The 25,268-nt window shown below is 53.1% G+C and overlaps 1 protein-coding gene across 1 annotated transcript in view; it reads left to right on the plus strand.

Annotated features, from left to right (window-relative positions):
• SH3RF1 (SH3 domain containing ring finger 1) overlaps positions 1–14,046 on the plus strand; it is a 157,297-nt gene extending 143,251 nt beyond the window's left edge. The window contains exons 11-12 of the mRNA XM_012770629.2: positions 3,664–4,019; positions 12,062–14,046. Of these exons, the coding sequence (XP_012626083.1) occupies positions 3,664–4,019; positions 12,062–12,230 (525 nt within the window). The 3' untranslated portion in view covers positions 12,231–14,046. The remainder of the gene's footprint in view (positions 1–3,663; positions 4,020–12,061) is intronic.
• The last annotated feature ends 11,222 nt before the right edge of the window (positions 14,047–25,268 follow it).

The following is a 25,268-nucleotide window of genomic DNA, read 5'->3' on the forward strand; positions in this document are numbered from 1 at the left end:
GCTCCAGGGAAAAAAATTTTTTCTAGTATGACAGTCAATGTGTTAATTTTTGGAGGGAGAAGCCCATCCTCCCTGTTAAGTGGACTTGATCACTGTCCCTGCCCGGATCTGCGTCAGGTCTGCACAGCATAGATCTGCACACAGACGTGGCTAAGCGCAGTCTCTGTTACCGGCAGGTGTTGGGCGCGTGAGTCTGCTCTGAGCGCTCGCCGAGCAGATGTGCTCCGGGAAGTGTTGCCTGTGCTGAGCTCACGGGAGAAAAGTGTGTGGGCTCGGTTCAAATCCCACTTGCACCCCTTACTAGCAGTGTGATTTTAGGCAATGAGAATAATAATTGATTCCCATCTCATTAGATTGCTGCCGGGAATAAATATGGAAATCCTTGTAAAAGTGTTTAACAAGATTCTTGAACCTGGTGGTATTGAACCATGTCTAGAATTCTCGGTGGCCCCTCTCTCCCTCCCTCCCTGCCCTTCTTTAAAGCAACCTTTCCTGACCTCCCGGCGCAGACAGCATCTCCTGGTTCTTCGCTCTGCCCCCATCCTGCTTTATTTTTCTGCAGAACACATATTTTATAGCTGTGTTTGTGTCTTTGCTAGAGAAAGTAAACTATGTATTCACTATATTCCCAGAGCCTAGCTCATTGTTTATATAGACCTTCCACAAGTATTTGTTGAACGTATGAGTGATTGTTATTAGACAGTCACATGCATTAATTTTTTTAGATTTCTCACCTAAGAACGATGACTCTGATTATTGGGAGCCTGACTGTGTAGATTATTGATGACCTGTGCCCCAGGAAGGCTGTCTTTAGTTAATTTCTGTATACATGTGAGGGCAAGGAGAGGAGTAGGGAGGAAGACTCGATGTGTAAAATGTTGTTAATTGTGAGTTGCTCAAATAACGTGCGTTTTTGCTTGGGAAGGAGCTCTGACTTAACGTTTTCCATATTGTGCTTATCTTCTGTTATGCAGGTACTAGAAAGGTATTAAGGTGATATTCACAAATCATTTTGCATGCAAAAATTATTCCTTTTGGTTATCCGTTGATCATTTATATCCCAGATAGTTCTTTTTTTTTTAATATGTGATGCTTTAAATCATCAAATCTTCTGAAAAGAAAATTATGACTATAAAATATTATTTCATCTAGGAATAATTTCTTGGAGAACTCACAGGAGGTGAATTATTAAAGTTTATGTTCAAAGATATGCCCCTTTCTCAGACATGCTAACATTACATTTTTAAAATTGCCTTACTGAAGTGTAGTCTTTATTAATTCATCCATAGTTTTCATTTCTGCTGTTGGATTTTGAAAAAAACAAAGGTGCTCTTGGATGATAAGTGTCTGATTTTGCAAAATTATCTCTCATGTGGCACATTGTTCTGCTAACACAGAAAATAGCAGAAAATGATACTAAAAGTGCAGTTCCTGAAACTAAGGGTGGCATCTCTCCTGTGTCAGCACCCCCACCTGTACCCCCTGTCCCCCACCTGCCCCCTGCTCGCACCCCCGCCCCCCACCATGTACCTCATCCTCTGCCTTCTGCTCCACGGGCAGTCAGCATTGTTGATGGTGTTAACATATCCCTTAGAAGTCATTAAAGCACGCTGTATTTAATGTCTTTAATCATTTTAGATCAATCAAGTCATCTTTCTTCTTAATCACTTTAAAGACTGTTCCCTGTGTACCATTCAGTTATCTGATATTTTTTTATGAGTGCTCAGAACTGAGCTTTTAAGCGATGTCTTTAGCCGTAGCTTGCTGAGATTGTAATCTATCAATGGACCTGATGTTCTCACCAGACTGGTGGGGGTCCAGGGGTTAGGACGTGCTTTCGTACATCGTGGCCGTGGCTGGAAGTTACAGCTGACTGCAGCCTTAGAAGCAGAAGCTGTGGGGCATCATTCTTTGCCAGCCCACGTCCTGGCCCTCCAGGCCTCGAGCTCTCTGCAGGAAGCGTGGCACAGCCCTGGCGGGGGTCTGGGCACACCACTTCACTGGCCGTCTTGCGGAGGAGAGGCTTTAGTTCTCTGGATTTGGGGAATCCAGAATACCCTCTTTTGTTTCCTTAGCCCTGGCACTAGCTGAGTACTTTTTCTTCCTCCTGTTGGTCCCATCCTCTTCCACTGTTTCCTTGGTCTGCAGGCTGTCCCGGGCCCTGCACGCGCCGCTGGGTGTGGTCGCAGCACGCGAGCGGGGAGTCTGGGTCTGTGAGGGTGTCTGCTGGAATGCACATGGCAGCCCCTCGGAAAATGGGGCCCCAAATGGGTGAGGCCAAAGCCAGTGAGGTCAGCTGAGGCCAGGCTTCGAAGAGAAACGCAAGGGATCTTCCTCAGGCAGCAGAGGGGGATGGGCAGGCCAGCTGGCCCTGGCCGTCTGCAGCCCAGGCCGCACAGGCACAGAGGAGACTGCTGGACCTGCCGCCCAGCCCCTCCCCCTTCCCAGGACATGCCCAGGGGCTCCCGTGCGCCGTGAGCAGCCATGGGTACCTGGCGACTGTGCTGCACTTTCCCCGGGACGCCTGCCGGCCTGATAAGTGATCGCTCCTGTCTCTCCCTTTTTCCTGCCGCACTGTTGCTGCTGGAACCGTGCTGTTGTGGATTTACAGTCATTTCCCCAAGGAGTTTACTGAGTCCGAACGAACTTGTGTTCCCAAGAGAAATTCCTCAGTGGCTCCCTCATAATTCTGTTTCCCTGTTAGGGCCTTAATAATTCCAATTTGCTTGTAGAGTTTTGTAGAGAGAGAGTTCTCTGGGAAATGTTTCCTTTTCAAGCAGTGTTTCTATACCAAGGACTTGATGATACAGTTGGCATCTTAGTGAAACAGCGATGATGTTAAGCTTGGTTTGGCTCCTAGGGTTTGGGAGAGCCTGCTTCCCTGGCAGAGCAGAGAGGAAAGTATCAAAAGAGACAGAACTTTAAGAGATGGCTCCTGCAGAATGAGATTCCTGGGGACAACTCTTACTTGTGCATTTGCTTGTAAAAGGAGACATAAAATTGTTGATGACTGTACTGACGTTTTTCGTTAAAATTTTGTGGAGTTATTTTTGGGTTTCTACTCAAGGAGGTACCAGCACCACAGAAACGGTTTAACTTCCGTTGTTTTTGGCTTGTTAAATTTAATCGAGGTGGTGACATGTGAGAAGTGGCTCAGCCCTTAACTCCGGTCACTGCCATGGGCGATAAGGCCGGGGCCGAGGCCGGGAGAGAGGAGCTGTTAGGTGAGGCCTTCATCCCCTTCAGCGCGGGCAGCCGTTACGTGATTGGAGACCGGGGAGGCACAGTGTGCTGGAATTACGTCCACAATCTGGAATTTCCGTCGCATCCTAAAACGTCTGCTTCTGCTTTTACCAAACCTGCAGTGTGGATTGGTGGATCGGTGGGGTTTTCGTTTTGCATCCTTTTTATCTGCCTGTCCTACCTCAGCAAAAGAGAGTAACGAACCATGGAATGTCCAGAACAACAGAAGCGGGCGGGCGGAAAGGGAGAAGGTCGAGGTAACGCCTCCCAGAAATCGCTCCAGGTTAGGAATAGTCAGAGGTCCACAGGAGTAATTGTAAAAGAGCAGATAAAACATTGAAACCGGAAGGCCCTATAGATTACGGCAGCGATAGTACTGTCCGTCTCCAACTTGTATTCTTTTTTTCTCTGTCTCTCTAGAAAGAAAAGAAGGGCTTGCTGAAGTTGCTCTCTGGCGCCTCCACCAAGCGCAAGCCGCGGGTGTCGCCCCCAGCGTCGCCCACCCTGGACCTGGAGCTGGGCGGTGAGCTGCCCCTGCAGGGAGCGGTGGGCCCAGAGCTGCCCCTCGGCGGTGGCCATGGCAGGGCCGGCTCCTGCCCCACGGATGGAGACGGCCCGGTCGCGGTGGTGGCGGCGGGCGCAGCCCTGGCGCAGGACGCGTTCCACCGGAAGGCGAGCTCGCTGGACTCGGCCGTGCCCATTGCGCCCCCGCCGAGGCAGGCCTGCTCCTCCCTCGGCCCTGTCGTGAGCGAGGCCAGGCCCGTTGTTTGCGAAAGGTGAGTCCCGCGTCATTGCGGCCGAAAGCTAAAAATGCACGGCGAGCTGTGTGCCCGCGTGTGCGTTCTGTTATTTGAGATATTTCTCCACGTCCTCCTGTCTATTTTTGAGCTGAATTTGTAACAACCCGACTTCCTTTTACCACTTGCTACAACATCCTCTGTCCTCCTTTTTCCTCCCATTTCTTACCTGGGTGAGGTCCCCCCACCGCCACCTTCTTCTCCTGTGTTTTGTCCAGTCAGCCGCTCGGAATTCCATCCAGGGGAAATCTGCCAGTCGCTAGAAACGCTTCATGCTCACGTCCTCCTCCTTGGCTCTGCCGTCGTCAGCAGCCACTCCCTTTTTTTTTTTTTTATCCTTTGCCCTTTTTATTAAAGGTTGGCATCACTGCCCGCTGCTGTAAGGGCCGCAGGGTCTGCGCGTGGGAGGAGTCTTCCTCCTGCCCCCGACCCAGCGGCCACCGAGCCTGTCCTGGCGACTCTGGCCTCGAGCCAGAGCAGGTGTTTGGTGCAAATACTCGGGTGCTAGGAGTGTGTTAGGAAGGAAAGTATATTGAAAAAGACAAATATCTACTTGGGTTACATAAACCGAAAAATGAAATTTTATTTGTTACATGAGAAAACATCGTGAAGTACACTAAAGATAGTGGACTATTTTCACATAACATATAAACATAAATTTGTTTCAAGTAGCATCTGTTTTATTATTTCTATAAACTTAATTTCCTCTGGACCTGAATTTTATAAGTCAGATTTCTCAATTGTGGAGGCATGGCCTTTTTGTTGGGATTCCCTGTATTGCTGATTTGAACTCTTACTATAAAGTCTTACTCTTTAAAATGACTTAAACTCACCTCACCTCTGCATTTCAGGTGGCGCCTCGCAAACATTTGTGCCCACCAAAATCTGAGGCCTTCATTCATGTGATTTTTTTGGCATACTTTTTACTTAAACTATGAAAAATAGGAAAGAGTAAACCTCCCGTAACCTATGTACCATACGTACAAAGTACATGATTCATTATGTATTTTTACAGTGAGGTGAAATAATTTTTTGGAGTTCTAATAACCCTTATGAAGAAGTCAGCTTTAAAATGAGACATTACCCTAAAAAAAGTATTCGCTTTCTACATATGAAATCATCCTGTCTTTCCTCTCGTCCATCGTGCCCTCAGGAAGGCTTTGAGATTTTGTCCAGAATTCACTTACTGTCCTGCTCCGGGAGTCGGCCTTTGTCCTGCAGGGCCAGCCTGCTGTCCGAGGGGGTCCTCCTGCCCCCCAGTCGGGCCGGTCGGTTGCTTACTTCCTCTTGGTCACAGAGGACTCTCCCTCCGGACGTTGATCTGCACTTTTTCCTTCGTGCCCTGGGCCCCTGTGCTGTGTCCCTGTCATTTGTGGCGTCTGTGTGACGCTGTGAGTGAGGGTCACTCTCCCTGGGCGCTGGCTCGGGCACCCGGCCCCCGCCCCCACACGCCCCCACGGTTGCCAGATGTCCCGTCTCCGTGGCTCCTGCATCCGGGCCCGTCCTCTCGGAGGAGCGTTTCTACAGCGGGTCCCTCTTGGCTCATCTGGGAGGGCGGGAGGGCTGCCGTAGACAGGTGACGGCATTTCGGGGAGCAAGGGGTGCAGGTGGAACAGGGACCACAGAGGGCTTGATGACGGGACAGGTGGGCCGGGCACTGCGGCCTGCTCTGGCAGGGTTTCCACAAAACATTTCAGTTTTTACAAGCAGGAAAGGGGTCTTTGGATAAGATCTCTACCCGAGCTTACATTTCTATAACCCGTATGTTTGATGGAATATCGCACATAATTGCCAGCCTGAGCAGCTTTCCACAGCTCCTCGCACAGTGGCGGCCGCAGCGTCTGTTTAACTTGGATCCGTAGATCTGTCTGACTGTAAAAACAACAGGAAAAGTGTGCGGAAACATAGGAAAAATGTTGTTACTCACTGGGAATGAGTTTTCCAGTTAATTAAAAGCTACCAAATATATATGATGCAGGGATTACCTGTTTTCATATTTCGAACATCTCAACACAGTAAAAAGTACCGAATGCTAAAACCGAAGGGAAGAGAACCTCTCCCGTCAGTGTGATTCAGGAAGCGTCCCAGACTCTCACAGCTCCTCCCCGCACACGACGACGTCAGCGGCCCTCACCTTGGCGCCCTGCGGAGCCCGGGGCTATGCTGGGAGAGCCGGCACTGCTAGGATTTCACTGAAACGCCGTGCGGTGCGTGCTGTCGGGACAGTCTGAGATGGGATTCATCTGCAGGCTGTAACGGGAACAAGCCTGCAGTTTCCTGTGCAGCCGTGACCCCGTGCCGTGTACCCAAAGCAGCGGGAGGGAGGGACCAGGCAGCCGGGGGGTCCATGAGAGAAGCATCCGAGTGGCGTGGAGACTTCAGCAACCTCGTGACGGAAGGATGAGCCTTGAAGTGAGCCGACAAGTCTGTGTCAGCCCAGGGAATTCTCCGGGGAACAAGAGGATTCTTTGTGTGTGTTGGAGACTGAAGAAAACAAGCAGGAAGCAGCGCTATATCCTGGAGGCTGAAAATGTATAATTGATGACAGCAGAAATAATAGAACAAATATTTTAGGCTCTGTTTTAGAGGGATGGAGAAAAAATGATTAGGAAGTTGTAAAGAGAAGGTAGAAATACAGTATTTCAGAAGGGATGGCAAATCAAAGAAAGTATGTGTGACAGGGTTGGTTGGTTTCCTCCTAAAAGAAAATACAGAGGGCTTACAGAGACACAGCAAGTCATCTTTATCTGTGTGTGTTTTTTAATTTAGGAATTGAATTGTTAGCCACATACCTATAAGCCCATCTCCTGAACTGGAAAGGAACCTGTGATCTTTGGTCAGGGATTAAGCTAGAGCGCTGGAGACATACAAATTGGATAGAGATAGATTTACAGAGAGGCGGCCGGGCTTAACCAGCATGATTGATTTCTTTGAGTCTGTGACAATGGACCCACTGGGTGAAGCGATGGGCATGATTCACTAGGACCTGGAGCAAGCTGGAGTGGTTGTGCCAGTGAGACACTTCACTGGAGATGCGATCGCTGTGGCAACTGGCAGAAAGCAGCACGTGGTTACCCACCAGGCCAGAGCCATGGACCGGGTGCCTCCGGGAGCCACACCTGGGGAGATTAGAAACAAGAACGTGTGACATACAGAGAACACCAGAGAGGCCAGAAAAATAAAGGAAATAGAAAACACACACTAGTGAAAGATTGCAGGTGACCATCAGATGGAAGCGAGGGTACCGTAGCCTACACCAAGCAGGTTGGCATCAGATGCCCGTGGAACTTCTTGCGTGGCTAGACTCTGTTTCTCGAATTCCACCCTGGTCCCCGCCACGAAAGCTGAGTCAGGGTGGCACGGCCACCGAGAGGCCGGGCGTGTGGGCCGCGCTGTGACCTAACAGCTCTGTGCTTTGCGCAGAGGGGAGGGCGTGTGTCCGACAACCAGGGTGCCAGGCAGCTTTGTTCTCTCCTTTCAAAAATTTTTCCATTTTATTCATTCATTTGCTCATCTTATTTTTTTAATTGTGGCACCATAAAATACACATAAAATTTGCCATTTTTTCAAGTGTGCAGTTCAGAAGCATTAAGTGCGCTCACCTTGCTGTGCAGCCAGTCACCACTGTCCATCTCCAGAGCGTCTGTCACCCCAGACGGAGTCTGTGTCCAGTAAAGGCTGACTCCTGGCTGCCCCCCTCGCCAGGCCCCGGCAACTCCCATTCTGCGTTCTGTCCGTGAGTGCCGGTTCTGGGGACCTCATAAATGGAACCATACAGTGTCTGTCCTTGTGTGTGTGTGCGTGTGTGCGTGTGCGTGGGGAGAGGCTTAATTCACTTAGCATAGTGTTTCTAAGGTTCATCCGTGTTGCAGCATGTGTCGGAATTCCATCCCGTGTTAAAGAGCTTTGTACATTTAACAGATTTACTGTCAATTAGGCCTTTTCTTTTGTCGCTTGCCATGCTTATTAAGAATTACTGTGTGTGCTGTGCTAAGTGGTATGAGGCATAGAAAGTGAATTTACCATCATCTCACCCTTCAAGCAGCGTACGGTCCAGTAGAATAACCGAGGCAGGGACACAGGTGGTAGTAGTACAGTGTAGACCGTGCTAAGTGCCGTAGGAAATATACATGGAGGCCTCTGGGACTAATAAAGCATGAAATTACCTCCAGCCCTGGGGCTGCAGATTTCCCAGGGGAGACTGGAGCCAGACTTGGGGAGGCTGGCGGGGTGTGGCTGCGCAGAGAGGGCGTCACGGGATGGGAGAGCCCTAGTGGAAGGGCCCACGTGAACCGGGGTCTGCGTGGAGAAGTGAGGTCCATATTCGGAGGATGTTTTCTGGCTTAGGGGATTGTTTGGTTTGCTTGGGGTGGTACTAAGCAGCTGTGCCTATAAAGAGGGTTGAGGCCCAGTCATGGAGGGCTTTGCAGACCACGCTGAGGTGAGCCTCACTCACGGGCTCTGGGAGCTGCTAGTGGCATTGTATAGCAATGGGGACCTGCAAATAGAGTTACCACTTAAGAATATTAACATGTGGGTCTGTGTAGACTGGATTGGGGACAGGAAGAGATCGGAGGCAGGAAGGACAGGCAGATGACTTGACCGGGTGACAGGTAATGAGGTCGTCACCCAGGATGGTGACAATGACAGTGAAGAGGGGAGTGGGTGGGGTACAGATTTTGAAGGTGGATCAGCAGGTGCGTGGTGGCCATGGGAGAGTCGTCTTTGACTCCTGAGGTTCAGAGCTTTTCCAAAGCCCGGTTTGTGTAAGGACGGGCACAATCCGAGTGCGGCAGAGGGTGGGGAAGCAGAGGCAGAGGCCTCTGCAGCTGTGCCTCACATCTGCTCGCTGGTCTGTAACCGTTCTACTTGGCAAAGCCTTTCCATGCCTGGAATAGTTGGCCAGTCGTGCCAGTGTTTGGCCGTTTGCATCTGAATTAGAAATCCCTGTGTGAACCAGCTCACGAGGTGGGAGACCGGGGTCTGAGCTGGAGGATTCCTGCGTGGAGTCGGTTACTGCTGCACCTGGTAGTCTTCATGTGATCAAGACTGTGTCACAGTTTCCATTATGTGCATGGCTTCTCATTCCACGCCCCCAGAGGTTTATAAAACTCAGCAATGAAAATTTGCTCCCACTGGGAACTTGGCAGGAAGATTATGTTCTTAGCCCAGCAGCAGTTACAGCTCAAAAAAATTTTTTTGACAAAATTGGTTTAGTACATTTTATAAAATGCATATATTAATCTAATTCACTTCCAAGTTTTTCAAGAGCTATTTTTGTTCCATTTCACCTTCAAGGCAGCTTGCTGAGCACCAGTAGGGAATACATCTCATGAGAGATCTACTCTGAATATGTTTTGAGTCACTTGTACATTTTTTTCCCCAGAATTGTAAAGCTTTGCTTAAATTTTAACTTGCCCCAAATGGCAACTACATCATTACTTTTTACACGGATTTTTGGCATGCTGACATCAGACTTGAGAAATCTTCTCATCTAGATCCTTCCTTCAGATAAGTCCATGATGGAATTATTTGTCTTGCTTTTAAAAATATCAGAGAAGGAATTGCAAAACCCTAACCATGTCATTCTAACGTTTGTCAAGTCTTATCAGGAAGCTGTTCAGGCTGTGGCCGGAGTTTGTTTCCTGGTGAGAGGTGGCCAGCCACGGCCTGGCCCGTCCTCACCTCCCAGCAATGCCACGACCCTGGCACACCTGCCTAAGCCACGTGATCATATCGGAGGTAACGTGGTGGGATTGAACTATGTGCCAAACACTGTTTTAAGGGCATAATACTTACAGTGTCACTGCACTACATGCAAAATACCTGTTTGACCCACGGTAGTGCTGTTCTCCAGATGAGGAAACTGAGACCAAGAGGGCTGTGATAACTAGTCCCAAATTAAACTCTCTAATTGGGGATTAAAGGCTGAGCCCACCCACAGGCCAGAGCTTCTCCCGCCCTGCCGAGCCTCCTCCCCCATCCATGCTTGATGGAACCCACCCCAGCCTGTGGTCTGTGAACGCTCACGTTTGAATTAGCTGGACCTTTCTTGGAAATGATAAGCCAGCCTCCGTGATGTGCTTTTCCTTCGGATCTTGGACTGTAATTTGGTCCCTGTGCCCAAAGGAGCTCAGGAATTGTTCGGGCAGCCACTTAGCCTCTGCAGAGATACACTTTTTATAGTGTATTAACCTGAAACTCCTGCTAGGGTCTTTCTTAATATGAGCGCGTTCCAGTTTCTGTTCTTGTTTTTTCAAGAGTCTCGCTTTGTTGCCCAGGCTGGAGTGCAGTGGCCCCATTGTGGCTCACTGCAGCCTTGAACTCTCGGCCTCAAGTGATCCTGGGACTGACTACAGGCTGAGCCGCTGGGCCTGTCCTCACATTCTGGTTTTTGTGGAATGGGGATTGGTGAGAGGATGAGGCGCTAATGAGTTTCCGAAGTTTGGGGGAATCGTATAGCATTTGTCTGGCTCTCGTTTTCAAGCCATAACATTCTTCACTCTCAGTCAAGAGTGGGTCCTTGTGAGGCTATAAACTCATTTTCTGACTTTGAGAACCAAATAAAAATAGAACTCAGTCTCCTTTGTGACTAAATACCCATCACTTAGCATCCAACAGAGAAAGATGGGTGTCGTCATTTATTAGTCACCTATCGCTGTGCAACAAATGCCTCCCAAATCTCAGTGGCTCAGAACAACGGTGAACATTTATCATTTCACGGTTTCTGTGGATCAGGCAATTGAGGAGCGGCTTACCTGGGCGACTGTGGCTGGGGTGCTTCTCGAGGCTGCAGTCAGGACCCCAGCGAGCCGACGCTTGCCTGGGGCGGGGTCCCTCCCCATGCCGGGCCCAGCGTTCGGCTTCGGGAAGAGGCTCCATGCCTCGCCAGCGCGGTCTCCACGGCGACGCCGCGTGCTCACAGCCCGCGCTGACTTCCCCAGCGTGAACGGTCCGGAGGAGCAAGGTGGACGCCACGCTGCCTCCTGTGCCCGGCCGTGGGGGTCACACGCTGTCACACGCTGTCCCTGGAGTGGCGTTGCGCGGTCACATGGGTCGTCCTGTGTGTCGCGGCGGGAGACCGCACTGGAGTGTGGACGCCAGGGAGTGCGGCCGCTAGGGCCGGCTGCCGGACTCCGTTCCCTTCCCCTTCGGTCGGGAGAAGCAAGAGAGGAGCGAGGAGAGGAGTCGTGCTGGAAAAACAGAAGGACAGAAGGACACGGAACGTGAGACGTGACTGCCTTTGCAGGCGGGAGCCTGGGGGCGGGGGACAGGTAGCGTTAGACTCACGGAGCTTCTGCGGTTAGAGATGAGGACGCCAGTCTGGTGCCTGGCGGCATCGGGTTGAACTGTGGTGACCGCTCCCTCCATGTCCGGACCTCGGCCCACCGTCTGAGGGAGAATCAGGGCACGTAGGGCCCACGAGCATCCTCAGAATTGCTCCCCACCCGTGTCCAACTCCAGCGTGAGGGACACAGAGACAGGCTTCCGGACTCCCCTCCAGCAGGCAGGCCTGACCCCTGACCCCTGACCCCTCTGTGCTGAGCACGCAGAGGCAGAGTGGGGCCCATGCAGCCCGCCGGCAGTGGCCCAGAGAGGGCCAGGCCAGCTGTGCAGCTGCGTGCCCCAATCTCACCGGCAAATCGGTTCCGTCTCTCCAGGGAGCTGACAGACAAGGTGCCCCTCCTGGAAAACGGAGCGACACTCTTCCCTCTGTGTGGTCCAGACACAACACGGGGAAGGGCCAGGGCGGTTCTCCCTGCACAGGTCACGCAGAGGAGCCGTCCGGGCCATCAGCAGCGGGCCGGTGTGCACACCAGCCCTGTCTTTGCTAGCGCCAGTCTCTGCCCAGCAGCAAACATTGCATTTTGCGTCATCTTACAAACGCTGCGAACGGGTTCCTGCTATTTCCTATCCGTGCATGTCGCGGGCTCGCGCAGGCCGATAGCGCCTCGTTGCTTTTAATCGCTGCTTCGAACAGGGTGCACTGAAACCTCTCTCTGTCCCTCTGTCTCTCGTAGGCACAGGGTGGTGGTTTCCTACCCACCCCAGAGCGAGGCGGAACTCGAACTCAAAGAAGGAGACATTGTGTTTGTTCATAAGAAGCGGGAGGATGGCTGGTTCAAAGGCACGTTGCAGCGTAACGGGAAGACCGGCCTTTTCCCGGGAAGCTTCGTGGAAAACATCTGAGGAAGCCAGCGCGGAGAAGGCTTGACGATCGGGCCACACAGCGAAACAGCACAAAGCGACTCACGGAAAGAGCACATCTGTGGACTCGCGGCCGGCCGGGAGCGAGTAAGGACTGGCGCGTGACTCGGTGCCCGCCGGCCGCCCGGCTCGCGGACGGGCGCGTGCGCGGTTTCCCGCCCTGGGACCGGCGCGCCGTGTGCCTTGTACTGTCCCGTACGCTATACAGAAACTTGTTTTTTAAAGATACGTAACTAAAATGGACGATTGTTTACAAGGCTTAACTAATTTATTTGCTTTTTTAAACTTGAACTTTTCTTATAATAGATAAATTCTTCGGATTATGATTTTAAGAGATTATTAATTTATGAAATGATAGCTAAGGAGAAGCTGGATTATCTCCTGTTGCGAGCAAGAGGTTCGTTTTGACGTAGAATGCATCTTCCCCCCCCCACCGTTATAATCTGGGGTCATGTTTTCTTCTTTAAGACAGAGACGCCAGCACTCTGGTCTGGTTCCCTTCTTTGGGAAACCGAACGGACATTCAGCTGAGTCAGTGTCCATAAGGGCTGAGGGTAGGGAGACAGAAACTCAAGACGGGAGAACTCAGTGACTCCCCGTCTCTCTAGTTTGGTCAGGAATCCCCCTTAAGACGTAGTCCTCAGTTTCATTTTGTGGGTTTCTAGTTTTCCTAGAATGAAATCAGTGAAGCGATTAGGGAAGAATAAAGCACAACCCTTGAAGAGAAAGTATTCAGAAACATATTTAGTTTTATAGCAGAAGCAGCTCCCTTCGTTTGTTGTTGAAAGTGGAGAAGGTGGAAGTTGTGCTCCCTGTCTGAGGGTGACTGTGAAGTGTCACTGCCCGTCGTTCCCCAAGCCGCCTGCGTGCGGGCCACGGCCGGACGTCCGTGAGGTAGTGGTGGTCAGTGGTGCCTGTGTCGAGCCCAAGGCTGTGAGAAACACTGTGAAAGTCTCCCCTCATCCCTTGTGACGTCCCCACGCCTTGCATGTGCAGCCGGGTCCCGCGGTGACACGGACTGGGCGTGGCGTGCGTGTCTCACGGCAGTTCCCGCGGAGGTTGGCCTGTGCCGAGAACCGACCGAGGCACGAGGCGCACAGTCCACGCTGTGCTCCGCCCCGCCCTGGAGCCGCTGCTGCCGCCTCTCGGGTAAGGCGCCCAGGAGCCGCGCCCCGAGCCGTGAGCGGAAGTGCTCCCGGCTGAGGGCGGCAGGGACGGGGTGAGCGTGCCCACGCCTTGCAACTGTGGCAGCATCCAGCAGAGCCCGTCTGTTTACGTCCGCTCTCGGATGTCACTGGCCTCCCCACCGGTGTCACCGTGTGCCACGCGGCTGTGGGTCTCGGTAACGACGGAGGGAAGACGGCTGGTGGTGAATGAGGTCGTTACCACGGTTTTCTCATGGTCAATAAATTAAACCTTTTCTTTTTTTACTTTTAAGAATTAAAACTGGGAGACAGAAACGTGAACTAAAAAGTCCTCTTGCGGTGACAAGAGGCTTCATGGTCTTAAAAAGATATATTATGTGGTTGAAAATAAAATCATTCCTAAATTAACCATTTTTTTAAAAAAAAACACTGTACATTATGTTCCTCTGTGTTGATTTTTTTAAAAATACTTGGATATTCATGTAATATATAAAAGTTTGGTGAAATGAACTTTAGTTAGGAAAAAAAAAAGCTGGCAGCAGCTTTCATCTGTGTAAGTTGACACCAATGTGTCATAATATTCTTTATTTTGGGAAATTAGTGTATTTTATAAAAATTTTAAAAAGTAAAAAGACTACTACAGGTTAAGATAATTTTTTTACCTGTCTTTTCTCCATATTTTAAGCTATGTGATTGAAGTACCTCTGTTGATAGTTTCCTGGTATAAAGTTGGTTAAAATTTCATCTGTTAATAGATCATTAGGTGATACAATGTATGGGTTTTCTATTGGTTTTTTGGAGACAGTAGATGGAGATTTTGTAACAAGGGCTTGTTACACAGTGATACGGTAATGGTAAAACTGCAGTTTATCATTCCTTTCCATGTTAATAATTTGAGGACTGGATAAAAGGTTTTGAGATTAAAATGTGATGTTCAACCTTTAAGTGTCCCTTGTGTCAGTCCTTAAAATTTTGCTTTTTTTTTTTTTAACCTGGCACACATTTGACCTAATTTTTACTTCATAAAAATTCTGTGCATATGCCTCAAACAGAAGGTGTCTACAGGAATCAATTTGGAGGTGGTGATACATTTTCTCTCTCTTGCTAATACACCTGATTTGTTTAGTTCTCCGAGAACCTTCAAGTCTTCTCACAAGAGTTTGTGGAATCAGTCTCACAGGTGCTGTGACAGTCCTGCTCCCTTGTCTCCCCTCAGGTGACTAAAACCGCCTGGTGAGTGCTGCAAGTTGCCTCAGCCGTGGGGGTAGCAGGCCGGTGGCCAGCCTGTGACAACCCCTGGGTCTCAGCACGGCTGGGACACAGTCTGTAGACTCCATGTTAAGCTCCCATGAAATGAAAGGACCACGTAAGTCATGTTAAAAAATATTTTCCTGTTAACTTTAGGTCACTATCAAAGTACTTACCAGAATTAAAACTCATGAATTCTAGGTTGCACCGTAGTTTTGCCAAATACTACCTTTGTAATCACCCGGGCAGGTTGATGGTGGTTATTCATAGTTTCCTGCGGTTTCTGCCTTGTCCACCCCACTGGTGCAGGCGAGGAGCGAAGGAGATAAAGTCGCTGCTTTGCAAGGCACTGTCGGAACGCATGGCACTCCTCTTGGTCTAGTTGCAAACATTCCATCTCACTTCTTGGAGCCTGTGATATAATGCCTTTCTGGGTCTAATTGGATTCAGAAGGAACATATTAAGGTGATGTTTCCAATTGTTAATCATTTAACTTTCCGTTCCTATGATAATGGGACAACATTTTCATACCTCTGGAAGTTCAAGTGAATATTTCAATTCAGAGCTATAAGCAACATTGGAATTCAAGTTTGCAAAGTGCTTTTAGTAGATGTTTGACTAAGTTGGACAGCTCTTTCTGTGTATCCATGTGAAATTTTGACCAGGCGTGGTGTCTTGCGTCTGTAATCCCAGCACTCTGGGAGGTCAGGGTGGGAGGATCACTAGAACCTAGAAGTTCGAGACCAGCCTGGGCAACATAGTGAGACCCCATCTCTACAAAAAATAAAAAAATTAGCTGGGCGTTGTGGCGTGCACCTGTAGTCCCAGCTACTTGGGAGGCTGAGGCAGGAGAATCCCTTTAGGCCAGGAGTTGGAGGCTGCAGTGAGCTATGATAGCACCACTACACTCCAGCCTGGGCACCAGGGCAAGACACCATCTCTTGTAAAAATATATATATATATAAAAGACAAAATGTGTTTTGAACCAATTAAATTAATGTAGCCTATTAAAATTACTCCTTTCCAAGAAAAAGAATTTGCCATCCTACCAAAATAAACAAGGATTTTTGTAGATTAGCCAGTGTCTAGGCTCAGCAAAAGGGAGTAGCCCTAACTCCAGTGACTCCAGGCCATTAGGGGCTTTTACCCGTTAGTAATTATCACCAGAGGCAAGAGGGAGCTATTGGACTGAGTAGTTACCTGCCCACGTGAACGGTGACAGTTTTAAAATACCTTCTGTCTGGTTTACAAATGAACATTTCTTTGGTTTCCTACTAATAACTTTCTGACGCCACTGTTTAGATTTCCATTTCAGATCTCATTCAATGAAAATTCTTACTGGACTGCAATGATCCACCCAGTAGCTAATGGGGCCTGGATCACCCTTAATCTTTGAGCCACCATTCAAAACTAGTACTGTGGGGTCAGACTACTGAATGGTGGCATTAGCCCAGCCAGTGCCAGTGAGCCAGCTGCCACTGCTCCTGCTCACACCTTAGGTAGAAGTTCAGTTCCACCTTGGAGTTGAAGCTTTCACAGTCTGGATCCTTACAAAAGTATTAGAAGCAACCACGAGAGGCTTTGGCATGGGGAAGGCCTTCCTAAATAAAACCCAAATCCAGAAACTATATAAAAAAGAAAATGTTGATATATCCAACTTCAGAAAAAATATTCACGTGACAAAATACCATAATCAAAGTCAAGAGAATAACAGAAAATTCTCTAACTCCTGTAGCAAAGAGATAATTTCCTTTGCATATGAAAAGCTTCTACACATAAGAACAAAAACCCAAAAGTAAAACTGACGGAGGGTTTGTGAATTGCCTCTCAATCCATATATTCATTTTCCTCTTCTCTCTCATTTAACTGATCTCAGGGCAAGGTTCTCAGTGAAGAAGCTCGTTTTCCGGTGTCCCTGACGGGTAAGTGCAGCCACGCTGCTGCCGGCCTAGTTCTTACTGAGACAGGAGCTAAAATGGTAAAGGGAACTTCTGGGAAAGCTTTTGAGAAGGAGGGAGCACCACCCTCCGCTGCAGCGCGGGCGGGCAGCACCTGTCTGGAGCCACGTTTTGGATTTTGTGACGGGGTCGGTCAGGTGTGGCCATCGGAGGAGAGGCCCAGGAGAAACACAGCGTGTGTGCTCACGGGTCCCTGAGACAGAAGGCACAGCGCACCGCGCCGGCCGTGTGGGCGGGACACCAGGGCGGCCAGGAGGCGGAGGACGGGAGCAAGGGAGAGGCTTGGCCTCCGTGCCGCCCTCTCCGCGGAGCTCCCGTGGGCAGAGGGCGGCAGAGACAGGAACCCCACGGCTTCTCTCGCGGAGCGGAACGAGAATGGGATGTGAAATTCGTAGGGTCCCTGCTGGCACTGCGGCCGCAGGCTTTTTCCAGCTCTTTCTGCAGAGTCTCCAGTTTGCCTTTCAAAGAGCTCGATCCTGCGTGAAGGCGGAGTCTCTGAAAGACCCAACGTTGGAGGATCTCGGCCCGTCGGCACCGGCCGCCGTCAAATCGAAGGACCTGACCGGCAGCTGGGATGGTCTGGCGGCTGTGGAATCACACTCCTCGCCGCGGGGCTTGTGCGCTCGGGTGCGTGCGCGTGAGCACGAGAGCGTGGCTTCGGCCGTGTGTCTTCTCTGGAGCTGCGCCGACCGGTAGAGCTGCCGCCCCGGAAAGCGACGGGAAGGGTTGTCTGTGCTGTGCAGCGCGGCCGCACGTGGCTGTTGAACCCTTGGCGTGCGGCTGAACCAGGGGGCTTTTCATTGGACTTAACTTCGACTAGTGTATGCTTACATGCGAAAAGCCACAGTGGCTCGCGGCTGCAGCACCCGGCAGTGCCATTTCAGAGCATAAAACCCTATTTTCAATCACCCGAGGAAGGAGGAAACAAAAACACACATCGCTGCGCTGTTCCCGGCTTCTCATTTGGACGCACCAGCGTGTAAGTCTCCCCGAGCTCGATCGTGTCGGAGCCCTACCAGCTGTGTGAAAACTTCACCTTGAGCAGTAGACATTTTTCCTTTAATTTTGAGTCGTTTCTTCCTTCCCACGCCCTCCAAAACAATAGAAGAAGTGAGGAGATTCCAGACGGGCCTGGCCGGGCTCGTCTCTGCTGTGCGCAGCTCGGTCTGAACGTTCACCGTCATCTCCGGGCCGCCGCGCCGTCGCCGCGCCAACGCGCCACTCCCAGAGCCGCTGGGATGACGATCAGATGATCCGCCGACAGCGGCCTGAATGGGCGTTTTTCTCAGCACTGTCAGATTGGGGTTTATAGAAAAAAAAATAATAAAGGGGCGCGCTGGCCCTCTGATTAAACGTGAAATCACATCTCTGGAACAAAGACCGCGCTTCTGGTCCCCGACCCCCGGAGCAAGGTCAGTCCCAGCGAAGGCCGCGCCTTATCTTTCCCATCACATCTAGTTCATTTCTTCTGCCAGCGAGAATTGAAAGCTTAATGGAATTACCTTCTCTCTCTCTTTTTTTTTTAAGCACTCAGGGGTGCTACAAGACATAAAGCAAAAACGTCCTTTTGAGTAAAACCAATTTCCTTATAAATTATATCGCCAAAGCACATTCAGTGATCTCCCTGAAGGCAGGAACAAAGTGAAGACTGAGAACCTCACTGCCCCTCCTCGCTCTCCCTGGGAGCTAATTCAGCCGACCCCGTGCCCTTCATTTGTAACTCCCTTTTCTTCTTTTTCCTTGCTTACCAAGGTTTAGTAAGATCTCCTGTTAAGTACTGATTTTACAACTCCTTTTTAGGTTTTACTTACTTATTTAGTAGAGACAAGGTCTCACTGTGTTGCCCAGGCTGGTCTCGAACTCCTGGCCTTAAGGGGTCCTCCCGCCTCGGCCTCCCAAAGTGCTGGGATTACAGGCATGAGCCAACTCGCACACCCAGATTTTTAGGTTTCTGATACCAGAAGAGCACCAAGTCTTGTGGGTGCTCTGTGCAAACCACCTGCTGGCTTTAAACCGCTGCCAGTCACGCGAGACCACCTGGCTGCCGCAACCTCCTGGGTGGGAAAAGTAAAGACAGACACGGGCGGTTTAAGAGACACGGGGCTCACGAGCGGCTCGTGTGTTACGTTGGCCCGTGGTGCTCAGGCAGCCAAGCCCATGGGTGACAGCAGCCCCCACGGACACAGGTCCAAGGTGAGGAGCAGGAGCTCTTCCCGCTTCCTGCCTGGGGAGGAAGGAGGTGTGACCAGCGCCTCCCTCCCTCCCTCCCGGGCTCGCCGGCCGGCCACAGGGCGGTCTCCGAATACAGCCGGCGCTGCCTGTGCTCCTGGGGTAGCAACTGTGGGGTCCCCGTGATGTGGTGATGGTCGCAGAGATCAAAGCCGGGCTTGAATGCTACCCTTTAGACCGAAATGCTTCTTTCCTGTGGTCGGTTTGGCCGCGGGGACAGACGTGTGGGTTGCTGCGTTCTCAGCCCCTGGACTAGCCGGGCAAGCGGGCTCTCCGGGAGAGGGTGGTGCCCGTGGGCGACCTGCAACGACCTCCCCGCCCGCAACGACCTCCCCGCCCGCAATGACCTCCCAGCCGTCTGGTCTGCCCAGCGGCGCAGGCCTGAGAGAGCAGCTGGCACGCTTGGCATCGCAGCCGAGCCTCTGACCCTGGTCGCTCCCTACGCCAGGGGATGCACTCCCCTTTTCTTCTCAAGAAAAAATCTGATGTGTTGTGTGTGTCTTCCGTTTCACTCTCACTTCGCCATCTGTGCCCCAAGTCTCCACCCCTACCCACCCGGGGTCTCCACCTCTGCCCGCCCGGGGTCCCCTGCCCCTGCCCGCCCCGCATCTCCACCCCTGCCCCTGCCCGCCCCGCGTCTCCACCCCTGCCGTGCAGGCATCGGGCGAGGGAGCTTGCAGCCCGGCCGAATGTTCCATTTCCTCTTCCAGAAATGGAGCATCACCTTCTCATAAATTTCCATGTGAAAAGCCATTGTGGGTTGTTTTCTTTGTTTGTTTGGGGGAGCTTTTTGTTATTGTTAAGACAGAGTCTCGCTCTGTTGCCCAGGCTGGAGTGCGGTCACTGCAGCCTTGAACTGCTGGGCTCAAGCGATCCCTCCGCCTCACTCTCTGGAGTAGCGGAGACTGCCGGTGTGCACTACCAGCTCTGCTAACTTTTTATATTTTTTGTACAGGTGGGATCTCGCTGTGTTGCCCAGGCTGGTCTTGAACTCCTGGCCTCAAGTGATCCTCTCGCCTCAGCCTCCCGGGGTGCTGGGATCACAGGCGTGAGCCACCATGCCCGGCCTGTCCTTTCGGTTTGTTTTTTGTTTTCTCTCTCTCTTCAGTTGTAGTTGTATCAAGTCATTGTAATCGGGGTTCTGGGTTATGATGGAAGACATCACAGCTAAACTGGGGTGAGTGGGAGACTTCAATGATTCCATTGAGATTCAGATTCTTAAAAGAGCTGAAATATACTTTCTGTTTACCTGAAATCAATACACATGTGTCCTGCTGTATTTCAAACCGACTACATATTTATCGAGTGGGTTCCCACAGCCCACTAGGGGTTTGGCCAACACGACGACGGGTACTGTGGGAGACACAGAAGAAACGCCTTTTCATAACATCAGTGTCTGGGGACGGCTTACACGAACACGTACAACACAGAGAAAGCGTGGGATCCGGGAGAGCGAACAGGACAGCAAGAGGAGAGGAGGAGAGGCAGGAGGACAGCAAAGACGTCGCCCCTGCCCTCAGGTACGGTCGGGGAGAAGGCACAGAGTCAACAGCACAGGAAGTACTGGAGACGGCGCGGCACACTGGTGACTTGAGGTGGAGACGACAAGTCCACGGTGAGCTCAGCGGAGGGACGGTCACGGAGGACAGGAGCAGGCTTGAGATGAAAAGGCTGTGAGCCCCCGACCGTGAGGAATGGGGAGACTCCGAACTGTTGTGGCCCGATTACAGGATGGGGGATGAACACAGAACATAAAATAACGACACAGATGCGCACGGACGTGAAATGACTCAAGTGTCCAATGCACCGGTCGCTTTATTTTTATGCCCCCCAGACCCAAGGTCAGTTCCTTGTGCGTGAGCATCTGAGCATAGCTGCTATAACCGTCAATTCCAGAGCCGTTTCACAAGGGAACAATTTCCCATGGTCTCGGACCACGAAACGGTTACTTGAGGCACCAACGCCAGACATAACTCAAAAGCCAAGACCGAGATAAGCACCAGTAAACAGTGCAGCCATTAGAAGAACCTCTCGAGCTCTCTCCCAGCCAGCGGCCGACCCCCACGGTTGTGTCTGTCTTAGGTCGCCCCCCCACGGGGATATCACCCGTCACTGACTACCAACCATCGTACGGGGCCGGACCTTGGGAATGTCCTTCTTATCTTTATGGCCTCCAGACTCCCACCCCGGGGCCTCCGTAGGGGAGCTGGGCACATTTGCTTACGTGCAGAAACTCAGGCCTCTTGTGTTGTCCCAAGGCAGCAACCAAGTCTGGACAAAGTGCCGGCTAGCGCAGCCCGCGCACGTCACAGGCTACCGAGAATGATTAGGACGAGGCATAACGCCAGAACCGGCCCCCGACACCGAACGGTCTCAGAGAAAGCAAAGGCCGTGCTGGGCCAGGGCCTCGGGCGGCAGCGAGCGGGCGCTTTGTGAGGACACGGAGTCCCAGGACCGAGGCGGGAAGCGCGTGTTCTGTGGGCAGCGCGCGCCAGGCGCTCAGCAGCACGTCGCGAGAGCCGAGCGGGAGCTTGGCCATGCTGCTGGTGCAGGTTCCTAACCCGGGGGTGACGTGCAGGGACGATCAGACCAGCCACGCTTCCTGACGTGAGCGTCACGGAGCTCAGGAGGGTCACGCCACGGAGGGTGGCGAGGACGTGGAGGGCCGGAGCTGCAAGATCCGTCTTAGGGAAAAGGGCCCGTAGGGACTGCCAGCCGGGTGAGCACAGCAAACAGGAGAGAGGACAGAAGTGACACCTGCGCTTCATCTCGCAGTGACGGGGGCAGTGGCAGAGGCTCGGGAAGGGGCTCGGGAGGCGTGCGGGAAGTGGGATTCCAGGGCAAGACGGCACGTTTTATTCTGGAAACGCTGAGCTAGAAATGACGGCAGGCGTTTAGACTGCAGCTGCCTTCCAGGCCGCTGGAAATGTGGAATGGAAGTTCAAGGGGTGACATAAAATACCAGTTGGGTGATCTCGGACTCCGTGCCTTGGAGGGAAGGGCTGCCGCTGGGAAACGTCACAGGGAACCAGCTGCGTGAAAAGGACCGTCACAGGACTGGTTTGCTCATTTATTTATTTTTTGTGTGTGACAAGGACAGGAAGAGAAGGTCAGGGTAAGTCACATGTCACAGGAGCCAAGGGAGGAGTTTCCAAAAGCAGATTCCGCAGCCTGTTGCAGCAGGGAGCGGAACCGAGAACTTTCTACTTCCCGATCTCTTCCCACATCACCGACAATCCAGCCAAATCCCGGAATGGGACGTCGCGCCTGACGTTCTGGGAGATTCTGCTCAGAATGCTCTGGAAGCAAACCAAGGAGTCCTTGGCAGCCGTCCCGGCCCTTTTCCCTCTTCTGTTAAAAAAAAAAAAAAGCGATTCCTCTCTGGGAAGAGAATGCATAGATCTTGCAGACCCGATCAAGGTTGAGAAGAAATTTCTGTTCTTGCTATAACGTGTGCCGATCCCGCCGGCAGGTCCTGGGGGACCGACGTATAAAAAGGGTGACTTTCAAATCACATAAAACCGCACTGCACACTGCGTGCGGTTGCTGTGTAAGCATGGCGATGTTTCCCGTGACTGCCCGTGTGCAGAGCGGGAGCAGACCGTCTGCGGGAACAGCGCCCGGCCCTGCCCGCTGCGCCGGCCACGCGGTCGAGTGCGGGTGGCGCAGCCCCGGGACGGCCCAGCTCCGGCAGGTGCCGCCGGGAACACGGACGGCAGCCCGTCCTGCGGATTCACGTCTTGGCCGGCGGTCCCCTCCATGCGGTTTTCCCGTCTCTGATGATCTTCTCTGCTTCTCATCTTGCACCTCTCGTCTGGGCTCGGGCCGCGAGGAGGGAGGAGGCACGGCCGCGTGCGGGTCGACTCTGCCACGGATGTCTGCCAGCTCTGCGGGGATTTCCCAGGATCCAGAACACGGGGTGGCTTTAGAACACGAGTCTTTCCCGACAGGGCAGAACTGCGAGGCGCGCTGCCCGGCACCGTCCGTCTCCCCCTCGCAGGGAGGGAGCGCCGAGCGGGTCCTGGCAGACAGCAGGGCGGGAGGCGGCGCGGCTCAGCGTCCATGCGCGGTCCCGTGTGCACACGCACAGGCCTGGCCTCGCCAGGCGGGGAGAGCTGGGGAGGGACGGGGTGTCTGCTGTGACCCAACAGCCCCCAGTGACCCCGGCTTCTGTCCCGGGCCGACCGGCCATCACACGCAGCCCAGAGAAAGAAAGGGCCAGGGCAGCCGCAGGGTGCCGCCCGTGCAGTGGGCGGCTGGAGGACGGCGCCGACCTGCATCCTCCGCCCCGCCCGGCGTGCCGGCGCGCCCTTGGGTGCCGGCGCGGGCGGTGTCTGCGAGGAGGGCTGCGCGGGAGGCCCGCCTGGAGGCTCCGTGTCTTCTTTTGTAGTTATGGGTGAAGGACACAAGTTGAGGCCGGGTGCAGTGGCTCACGCTTGTAATCCCAGCTCTCTGGGAGGCCGAGGCGGGCAGATTGCTCGAGGTCAGGAGTTCGAAACCAGCCTGAGCAAGAGCGAGACCCCGTCTCTACTAAAATAGAAAGAAATTAATTGGCCAACTAAAAATATAGAGAAAAAATTATCCGGGCATGGTGACACATGCCTGTATTCCCAGCTACTCGGGAGGCTGAGGCAGGAGGATCGCTTGAGCCCAGGAGTTTGAGGTTGCTGTGAGCGAGGCTGACGCCACGGCACTCTAGCCCGGGCAACAGCGTGAGACTCTGTCTCAAAAAATAAAAATAAAAGAATAAGAACACAAGTTGGGCACCGTGCAAGCGTTTCCGCACTTACTGCCTTGCTCCGTGGAAGAGCCGGCTGCTGTGGCGTTGCTGTCTCGGGCCGGGACCCCGGACCCGCCGTCTCAGGCCGGACCCTGCACTGTCCGGTGCGGTTTCCTGTTGCGGCCCCACTTGTCCTTAAGGAAGGAGGCCGATGTGTATCTGGTGATGAGGATGGAGATGTGTCCTTCTAGGGTAGTGTGGCCCCTCTGCCAGCCTGCAGGAGAAAGGCCATGTTTAGACGTGTTTGGCTTGGACATCTCACACAGGATGGGAGGAGGTGGAGGGCGGATGATATGTAGGGGGCACACCCTTTGGGTCTCTTGGTTTCTGTGGGAACAGCGTGACCCATTCCACCCCAGACAGCAGGCGTTCAAGCCCCTCTCCCTGTGAGGCAGGGGTGGGGGGAGTTCAGAGGTCAGTCCTGCCGACATGCCCCATCCCCTCCTCCTCCTCCTTGTAGCTTGGGGGGGTCCGGATGGCTTGGTCCCAGGTCAGCATGCAGTTCGGGTGGAGGGAGCTGGCACACAGAGAGCCTGGTGTTGGCAAGTCACACCCAGAGCCCAGAGCTGCACAAAGCCCCGAGCACACCTGGTGGCCCAGGGCGCTCAGGAGAGGGGCAATGCCCCCGCAGAAGTGGTTGGACCCCCATCTCTTCCGGTCCCGCTGGCCGGGCCTTTGGGTGAAAGACCTTCACTCTGCCTTCAGGTCAGGCAGGGAGGCCGTGGCCAGCGGACCTGACTCTGGGGAACCCTTCAGTCCCTGTCAGCTCCCTGCGGTGGGCCGCAGACAAGGGCGTGGGGGTGGCCAGGTGCTCTCAGTAGAACAGGATGGGCGGGGTGGCACCTGTCCCGGATTCTGTGTCCCCTGTCCCTGCCGCCCCTTAGGCTGGAGCCAGCCCGTGCTCAGCAGCTCTGGGCGCAGCGACTCCCCAGGACCGGGCTTGGTTGCTGGGACCCCACTCCCGGTGAGACCCACCCAGCGGGTCAGCAGTCACCTCCCTCATCACAAGGACACTCGCGCCAGGGCCCCAGCTCCCTGCACTGCAGAGGACGCGTCCCTGCGTCTCGTGGGAGCCACGCCCCCAGTGCTGCGTGGCGCGGCCAGCCAGGACCATTCCTGCTGGCTCTCACCCGCCACGGACCCCAGACCACCTCGGACCTGCTCTCCGGGACCTGCCGTCCTGGGCCGGGACAGATGTCCTCCTGAACCCTGAAAGCCCCAAGTGTCCAGTGAGTTTGCCCTTTTGCTCCAGAATCCGTGGGTGACGCCCCCACTCCCCAGGGGGGGCCTCCTCGTACCAACCAGGAGCCGCGGCACGCAGGGCGTTCCTGCCGGCCGCACAACACGCGTGGGTCTCAAGCCCACCTACAGGTACCTGGTGCTGCCCTTTCTGCAACTTCGAGGCCGCCCCCAGGGAGCCCGGGCTGGAAGGGGCCCGGCCTGTTCAGCCCCACCTGTGTGTGGTGAGCCCAGGCCCGCGGTGAGCCCAGGGCCCTGGTGAGCCCAAGCCTGAGGTGAGCCCAGGCCCGTGGCGAGGCCCTGGCGGGCGTCCAGGAGTCAGAGGCATGGGCTGGGGGCAGTCGGCCTGTTCCCATTGCGCAGTGGCCCCAGCGCCGGCACCCCACCCGTCCCCACCAGACACCTTGGCAGCCCCACTGGA

The sequence above is a fragment of the Microcebus murinus genome, chromosome 15 (assembly GCF_040939455.1).
Source record: "Microcebus murinus isolate Inina chromosome 15, M.murinus_Inina_mat1.0, whole genome shotgun sequence".
Taxonomy (NCBI): domain Eukaryota; kingdom Metazoa; phylum Chordata; class Mammalia; order Primates; family Cheirogaleidae; genus Microcebus; species Microcebus murinus.